The sequence below is a fragment of the Neophocaena asiaeorientalis genome, unplaced genomic scaffold (assembly GCF_003031525.2).
Source record: "Neophocaena asiaeorientalis asiaeorientalis breed wild unplaced genomic scaffold, Neophocaena_asiaeorientalis_V1.1 scaffold597, whole genome shotgun sequence".
Lineage (NCBI taxonomy): Eukaryota > Metazoa > Chordata > Mammalia > Artiodactyla > Phocoenidae > Neophocaena > Neophocaena asiaeorientalis.
The window spans coordinates 1213584-1221381 of record NW_020172664.1 but is presented as its reverse complement, the minus strand read 5'-3'; the positions used below and the strand labels follow the sequence as shown (position 1 = coordinate 1221381).

Genomic DNA, 7798 nt, shown 5'->3' with positions numbered 1-7798 from the left:
TCCCAGGCCTGTGGCTGCTGCGAAGCTCTTGGCCTTTTACCCTTTCAATGCGATCCCTAGATTGGCCTAAGGACTCTCTGGACCTTTCCAACACAGAAGTTCCCAACAGTGTTTAAATCTAAACCAAGAGCCTCCGGCGTCATTATTCCTAACAGCTCACTGTAACCTGCCACCCACCTTCGGACAGGCTGGGGGCAGTTGGACATGATGGGTGAGTCAGGAAAGTTGCCGCCAAGGCCTGAGCTGACCCCTTAATGAACCAGAAGAAAGCTGGTGCCCTCCTGACCTTACGTTTAAGGTGGATCCTGGGGCCAGAAGGAAAGGGGGAAGCAGCAGACACAGGCAGGGTCGGTAGCTCAGTGCAGCGGGCCCTTCCGAGCTCGGCTGACACCGCCATAACCCCCTCCAGGGCAATTCATCACCCACTGCTGACCACAGGCCCTGGCGCCAGGCCATGGGATCTGCAGGCAGGTGACAGAGCCGGCAAGAAGTGGTGGATCTGGGGGCCTGCCCTCAGGGCGCTCCTGAGGCTGCAGAGACAACATCTCAGCCTGAGAAACTCCACTAGGCTGAGGTGGTGGGAGGACCAGGGCTTGGGGCTGAATCTGACTTGGGGAGAGAGACTGGGGGAGGGGGCTCTCAGAAGCCCAGACTTAGCTGTTTCCAAGAGACCTGGTTTACCTGCTGGTGGTCTGCACTAACTATAAGCCCCTGTAGGGGCAGCTCCAATTTTGCTCTAATTTCCCATTGATACTTCATTCTCAGTAATTTCCAAGAAAATCTGAGCTCTTGCTTTAGTAGCTCTTGATTCTCTGAGGAAGGAGCAGGTGTGGTTCTTGCCCTCCTGGACTTGGCGTGCTCACCAAGGAGGTAGACAGTAAATAAACTCACAGACAACAGCAAGAACATGTCTGATGATGATAGTGCCGTGGAGAAAATAAAACAGGCCTGCAAGGCACAGTGCCGGGCAGGCTGGGGCCTGGGAAGACTTCCCTGGGGTGACATTCGACTTTGGAAGGAACCAGCAAGCGGTGAGCTGGGAAAGAGGCACCCCAAGCAGAGGGAACAGCAGGTATAGAACCCTGGGATGGGGATGAGTGCTCAAGACAAGGGAAGAAGGGGTTGGAAGAAAGGTGGAAGGCGGTGCTTCAGCTGCCTGGGCTCCCCTGACCCCAGTCAGGAACTCACTCCCCACCCCCCAACCCTTAGCAACAGGCTGTTTTGCAGACATCTTGGAAACATTTTATTTTCCAGTGAACCCTCTCCCCACCTACTGCCACCCACGAAAGTTTGGCAAGAGATCTAGATCAAAGTTCTTATTGGGCTGGTAATTTATGGGCCCCTTCCCCTCTTCAAGATGTTCTTTAATGATCCTCACTATCCCATTTAATCCTTTCCTGCCGATCGCCCCCTCGGGTCTCGATGGGCAGGTAGATTAAAACATTTTTCCCCCTTGTGGCAATTTCCAGCACGCAGGCCCCGCTCATCTTGTGACCCGGCGCGCGCTGAACTTGGCGAGATGGCCCTGCAGAGTTCACTCGGATGTCACGGTCCGGCCTGCGGGGGTCACAGGCAGGTCAGGCCGGAGGATTGGGACTGGGCCCCAGGTCACGCCCCCCGCTCGCCAGCTTTGCTCACCGGCCGGAGGCACTGTCCAGAAAGGGGCGGGCCCGGGATTTCTGAGAATTACCTCCAGCGCGTCTCGACCCGGTTCCAGCCGGTGCCCCCGAAGTCGTCTGTCACTGTTTACAGTTGTGAAATCGTTAGAAGAAACAACAGTGGGAGAGACCCTTCCCTAGAGCCTCTGAAACGCCAAGTAGGTTTACGGAGAAACGCCGACTCTCCGAAACACATCCTGGGGCGACCCAGGCTTGGAGCGTTTCGGCGAGTGTGCGGTCCCTGCGACTCCGCAGACACTTCCCGACCCGCCGGGTTTGGGGACCACCGCGGGAGGGCCGCGTATTTAACAGCTGTCAGGATCAAAGTATATTCCATCCCCAAGGGACGCTTTCCAATGAGTGAGGCATGCTCCTGGGAGAGCCGGCTCTTCAGTTTTAAACAAACATATCATTGCTTCGTTTTAGGCGCGACTGGAGGGTTCATCACTCAAATCAAAAGGGGGCGTGTGGCCCTGACTGGTCCGAGGCAGTTTGGACCCAGTCCCACTGGCTCGACCAGGCAGGAAGCAGGGAGCGCACGTGCGCTTCCCGCAGTGTCCGAGCTCCAGGCATTGGCTGCAGGAGCAGCCGACTGTATAGCTGGGCAAAGGCCAGAAGACTCACTTCCCAGTACGGATTCCCTCAACACTCTTATCAGCGGCTGGCAGAGGCCTGAGTTTAGGACCCAGTCCCCCTCTCGCCTGGGTGGCTTTCTGCCCGGTGGGAGCTGGGAGAGCAGAGGATGGCTCCAGTGCCCGGAGCCCAGGTCACCTTGGTAACGTAGCCTAGCGTGCCTGGAGCTGGGAAGAGTATTTGCAACCAGGAGCCCCTTTTGGAAACTCACAACTTCCCCGTGGTGTAGACAGGCCAGGAATGATCACCTCCATATTAAGGAGGAGGAAACAGGCGCAAGGATGTGCGGTAACTTGCCCAAGGTCACTCAAGTAGAGATGGAGCTGGGACTCACAGCCCAGACTCTGGGCTTTCCATCCATCCTCCATCTCGGTGTCCTTATCCGGCCAGGGCTAAAGACCCTCTTCCCCTCTGCCTAGCTGGAGCTGCTAACCCCAGGGCGCTCGGAATCTGGCCGGCTGTGGCAGGATCGCAGAGCTCTGGTTGCCGCCGAGCCGCGGATGAATTGTCACCGCGGTCCCCCACTGGGGAGTCAGAGTTAGGGCTCAGACTTGTGCAGGGCTGCACCTGGAGTCCTGAGGATCTGGAGCCTCTCTTGTACCTTAAGTAGGACTTTCCAAGACTTCATGAGTGTGGACCTCCTTGAGGGGTTTGGAGAGCTGGCAATCTATGGTCAGCCGGTCACGACTCCCCGCGACTCTCGCTTGGGTCCTGGCCCTGGGCTCTTCTGCGGGATCTTTGGAAGAATCGGGAGGCCTGCGTTTTGCTCTGCGTTCTGCACCTTAGTTTCCCCACCTGTGGGACAAGGAAGCTGGACGATCTCTTAACGCACTTCCCTTTGCTCTCCCAGCAGGTGGAAGGGGGCCCACACGGCGCCTGTAAACGGAAAGCCAGTGCAGGCAGCTCTGGTCTGGGACCGCCCGTCGGACCCGGCGGGAGGGATTCCAAAGAGACCGCCAGGAAGCCCAGGGTTTGGAGTTCCCGCTCCCCAGAGCCCGGGTCGGCCCCTGCCAGCGTCCCAGAGCCCCGCACAACTTGTATGGGCGAAGCAGGCTGCTCCTAGCCCCTGCACCCCAGGAGGCGCGCTTCGAGGGAAACCGCCACCGCGCCGCCTCTGCCTCTGCGCGGAACAAACGGTTAAAGATTTTGGGCAGCGCCTCGAGGGGGGAGGAGCCAGGGGCCCAATCCGCAATTAAAGATGAACTTTGGGTGAACTAATTTGTCTAAGGTAACGTGGGCAGCAACCTGGGCTGCCTATAAAGCGGGCGCGCGGCAGGTTCGGAGCTCTGGCGACGGCGGCAGGTGGCGCGGGAGGTCGCGGCGCGCCATGGGGCTCCCAGCATTGCTGGCCAGTGCTCTCTGCGCCTTCGTGCTACCGCTGCTGCTCTTCCTGGCAGCGATCAAGCTCTGGGACCTGTACTGCGTGAGCAGCCGGGACCGCAACTGCGCCCTCCCGTTGCCCCCCGGAACTATGGGCTTCCCCTTCTTTGGGGAAACTTTGCAGATGGTGCTTCAGGTAAGGGAGATAGGGGCGGGACAGGGCGGTTTCCCGGAGCCCAGGAGCCCGACTCGGCTCCAGGCTTCCACTGAAACCGGGGTAGGCGCCCCCGGGAGGGAGGTGACTGAGGCTAGGATCAGTACTAGCCGGAGGCTCGGCGCTCCCTGGCGCCCCCTCACTCCCGCCTTTCTCCTCCGCTTTCCTCTCGCAGCGAGGGAAGTTCCTGCAGATGAAGCGCAGGAAATACGGCTTCATCTACAAGACACATCTGTTCGGTCGGCCCACGGTGCGGGTGATGGGAGCGGACAACGTGCGGCGCATCTTGCTCGGGGAGCACCGGCTGGTGTCAGTCCACTGGCCCGCGTCTGTGCGCACCATCCTGGGCTCCGGCTGCCTCTCCAACCTGCACGACTCCTTGCACAAGCAGCGCAAGAAGGTGAGGGCGGGGTGGCGGCGCCTGGGCAGGAAGGGGGACCCGATTCGCGTGAGGGGTTCAGGCAAATAGGTGCTGGGCGAGCGCCAGCTGCATAAGGCGTCGGCTAGGGACCCTCTCAAACCCAGTGTAGCTTTCCCAGCCGGGAAGTGCCTTGGGTCTGGTGGGGTTGTGGGTTTCCGGAAGGGGGCCCCGGAAGGCGAGAGGGGCGGGTGGGGCCCGGTTTTAACACTCTTCCCTCCTCGGATCTCAGGTGATTATGCGGGCCTTCAGCCGCGAGGCGCTCCAGTGCTACGTGCCAGTGATCGCCGAGGAAGTGGGCAATTGCCTGGAGCAGTGGCTGAGCTGCGGCGAGAGCGGCCTCCTAGTCTACCCCCAGGTGAAGCGCCTTATGTTCCGTATCGCTATGCGCATCCTGATGGGCTGCGAGCCCCGGCTGGCGAGCGGCGGGGAAGCAGAGCAGCAACTGGTAGAGGCCTTCGAGGAAATGACCCGCAATCTCTTCTCGTTGCCCATAGACGTGCCCTTCAGCGGGCTGTACCGGGTAAGGGTGGCATGTAGGGTGCGGAGCTAGGGGCTCCGGGAGCGCGGGGTCCGGGCTTCTGTTCACCGCCGTGCGCTCTCTGCGCTCAGGGACTGAAGGCGCGGAACCTCATCCACGCGCGCATCGAGGAGAATATTCGCGCCAAGATCTGCGGGCTGCGGGCGGCCGAGGCGGACAGGGGCTACAAAGATGCGCTGCAGCTGTTGATCGAGCACTCGTGGGAGAGGGGAGAGAGGCTGGACATGCAGGTGAGTGGCAGCTTCAAGGAGAGGCACGGCGGAGTTTGATCCCCTGGCTTTCCAATCGCAGTTCCTGGGGTCCCCAAAGTGCCCGCCTGGGGCCCAGGTTCCGAGAGTGGGAAGTCCGCCCAGACCCCAGGGATGGGACACAGAAGTTGAGACACCTGGTCCGCGGAGCTGTGGCGAGAGGCTTCGTTCCCTATCCCTTCCAGGTTTTAAAGGGAAAGTTGGAATTTGCAAGATGTAAATAAAGAAGGTTGGGTGATTATAATACAACCAAGGCTTTAATTTAAGAGTTCCTGGGAGAGTGGGATCTTACTGGCCTTCCTGCTCTAGCTGAACTAAAGGGTCTTAGCATTTTATTTAAATGGATTTTCTGTCAGCACACTTTCAGCCCTTCTCATCTTCCCTCCAGAACCCCCAGTTCTATTCTGAGTAGTCGCTCTGTAAAATTGCATGCAGACTTGTCAAAACGTTCGTCTTAATCCACTCTTAGGCACTAAAGCAGTCTTCAACTGAGCTCCTCTTTGGAGGACACGAAACCACAGCCAGTGCAGCTACATCTCTGATCACTTACCTGGGGCTCTACCCACATGTCCTCCAGAAAGTCCGAGAGGAGCTGAAAAGTCAGGTAAGGGAACTGGGGGGTGGGGGGATTACCTTAAGAAACTCAGCTACTCTCTAGCCAGCTTCCCAAAAGGTAAGTGTGCTTTCCCGATGAAAAAGACGGAATCTTGAGCTGTGATCCCACTCGGGCAGCGTTCAGCCTTGTACTTCTTCCTCTTCTCCCCGTTTTGCAGAACCTTGGAGATTTTCAGATAGGTTCCACTTGGATTTGTGTGTTCAAGGGCATGAATGGGGAACTCCTGGGGGACTGTGGTGGCAGCCAGCAGTGGTGGTGGTGATTGGGGGGAGGGGAGAAACTTGGTGGTTCTAACTGGTGAGCAGCATTCTCTTGGAACTGTAAACAGATAGTGGACTTGGGCCCAGGGGTGGAGGCAAATGTTTCCCCCTCACACTCTCCCATCGTGAGGCCCTTTGGGTCCAGCCGCTACTTAAGCCCTGTTTACGTCTGCTGGGCTGATTTTATTGGAGCACAGAATAACCGTTCACCTCTGTGTGACTGTTTTGATAGGGTTTACTTTGCAAGGGCAATCAAGACAACAAGTTGGACATGGAAATTTTGGAACAGCTTAAATACACTGGGTGTGTTATTAAAGAGACCCTTCGACTGAATCCCCCAGTTCCAGGAGGATTTCGGGTCGCTCTTAAGACTTTTGAATTAAATGTAAGTTAAAAGTTCTCTCCCTCCCACCCTTACCTTCTGTGTTGTAGTTTTAAATCTCCCTTTGTTTCTCTGTCCTTTGACTCAAATTTCTTAGGCTTTTGATAACATTGTCCTGCCTCTGAATGTCTGTCTCTCTGTTTCTCTCTCCACCTCCCCCTCCTCCTTTCTTTCAGCTCATAACTCCTCCAAGGATATCAGTGATAGATTTTTTTCCTGTTGAAGGTTGAATTCCAGTTTGTCAGTCCTTTGGACTTCATAATCTTTTGCAGGGATACCAGATTCCCAAGGGCTGGAATGTTATCTACAGTATCTGTGATACTCACGATGTCGCCGATATCTTCACCAACAAGGAGGAATTCAATCCTGACCGCTTTCTGCTGCCTCACCCGGAGGACGCATCCAGGTTCAGCTTCATTCCATTTGGAGGAGGCCTTAGGAGCTGTGTAGGGAAAGAGTTCGCAAAAATTCTTCTCAAAATATTTACAGTGGAGCTGGCCAGGCATTGTGACTGGCAGCTTCTAAATGGACCTCCTACAATGAAAACGAGTCCCACCGTGTGTCCTGTGGATGATCTCCCGGCAAGGTTCACCCGTTTCCAGGGGGAAATCTGATGGACGGGAATGCCCAGACCTCAGACTTATTTGAAGAGTACATATGCGTTTTTACCTAGTGTCATGTTGATTTTATTATATTTGATTTCTAAATGTATATTATAATATTTATGTGTCTCTTCTACAGTACCACAGTCTTTAAATATTAAAATAATGAACTGGATAGTTTACAAATAAAGTAAAATCTCAAGGTGCTTGTGTTGCATTTAATATTCCTGTGGGGGAAACTCACCGGTTTTATATTTGTATATTTAACCAGATTTCTAAATGTCTACATTCATGGCTTGTCATCTCTACATATCCATTTTCTGGGAGGAAGAAACTTTAGCTGTTTTTTTCTCTTAACAGTTATTAGAAAGCATGTATTATATGTGTGTGAGTTAGTCTAAAGGTAATTTTGTTAAGTTTTCGATGATAATTTAGATTCTCTATTTGGAAAATCTATCAAAGTTAATTAAAAATTTGGGGAGGGGTTTGCTTTACCTTAGGGAAAGCTGAATTTGAAAAGAGAACACTTTGAGAAGATCATCTAATATAACACCTTCAGCCACAAACTTAGTATGTTTAATAAACATAATAAATCTACGGTGTCACACAGTGTCAGAACTGTTTCCTGAAATTAAAGTTTTAGGTAAGACAAAGTTATTGACTAAAATGAGACCCCAAAACACTGGCGTGTTTCCTTTACTCTGAAGTTGCATATGAAAACAGTATTGGAAAAGGCCAATCTCTGGTTTAGATAAGCGAGTCCAGGTTTCCTTTATTGAAAATAAGGCAGGAGGAGTAAATTTAACAAACTGACAGATAAAGTTTTTATCTATGCCAGGCAATAGGGTGTGAGCCTGACATGACTGATAAAATGGCCCAGTCATGACCCTGTGAACCTTGGCTAAC

General features: G+C 54.3%; 1 protein-coding gene across 1 annotated transcript; it reads left to right on the top strand.

The window, feature by feature from the left end:
• The first annotated feature begins 593 nt into the window (after window positions 1-593).
• CYP26A1 (cytochrome P450 family 26 subfamily A member 1) lies at window positions 594-7098 on the top strand. The gene is made up of 9 exons (XM_024739537.1): window positions 594-1072; window positions 1470-1576; window positions 3142-3807; window positions 4001-4225; window positions 4476-4766; window positions 4856-5014; window positions 5502-5636; window positions 6141-6293; window positions 6563-7098. Exons 3-9 carry the CDS (start codon window positions 3619-3621, stop codon window positions 6902-6904), a joined length of 1494 nt encoding a protein of 497 aa, XP_024595305.1. The 5' UTR covers window positions 594-1072; window positions 1470-1576; window positions 3142-3618; the 3' UTR covers window positions 6905-7098.
• The last annotated feature ends 700 nt before the right edge of the window (window positions 7099-7798 follow it).

Coding starts and splice junctions, on each gene's coding strand:
- CYP26A1 (XM_024739537.1), top strand. CDS start 3,619: ATGGGGCTCCCAGCATTGCTGGCCAGTGCTCTCTGCGCCTTCGTGCTA. Junction 4,226..4,475: donor TGCACAAGCAGCGCAAGAAG/GTGAGGGCGGGG, acceptor CTCGGATCTCAG/GTGATTATGCGGGCCTTCAG. Junction 5,015..5,501: donor GAGAGAGGCTGGACATGCAG/GTGAGTGGCAGC, acceptor ATCCACTCTTAG/GCACTAAAGCAGTCTTCAAC.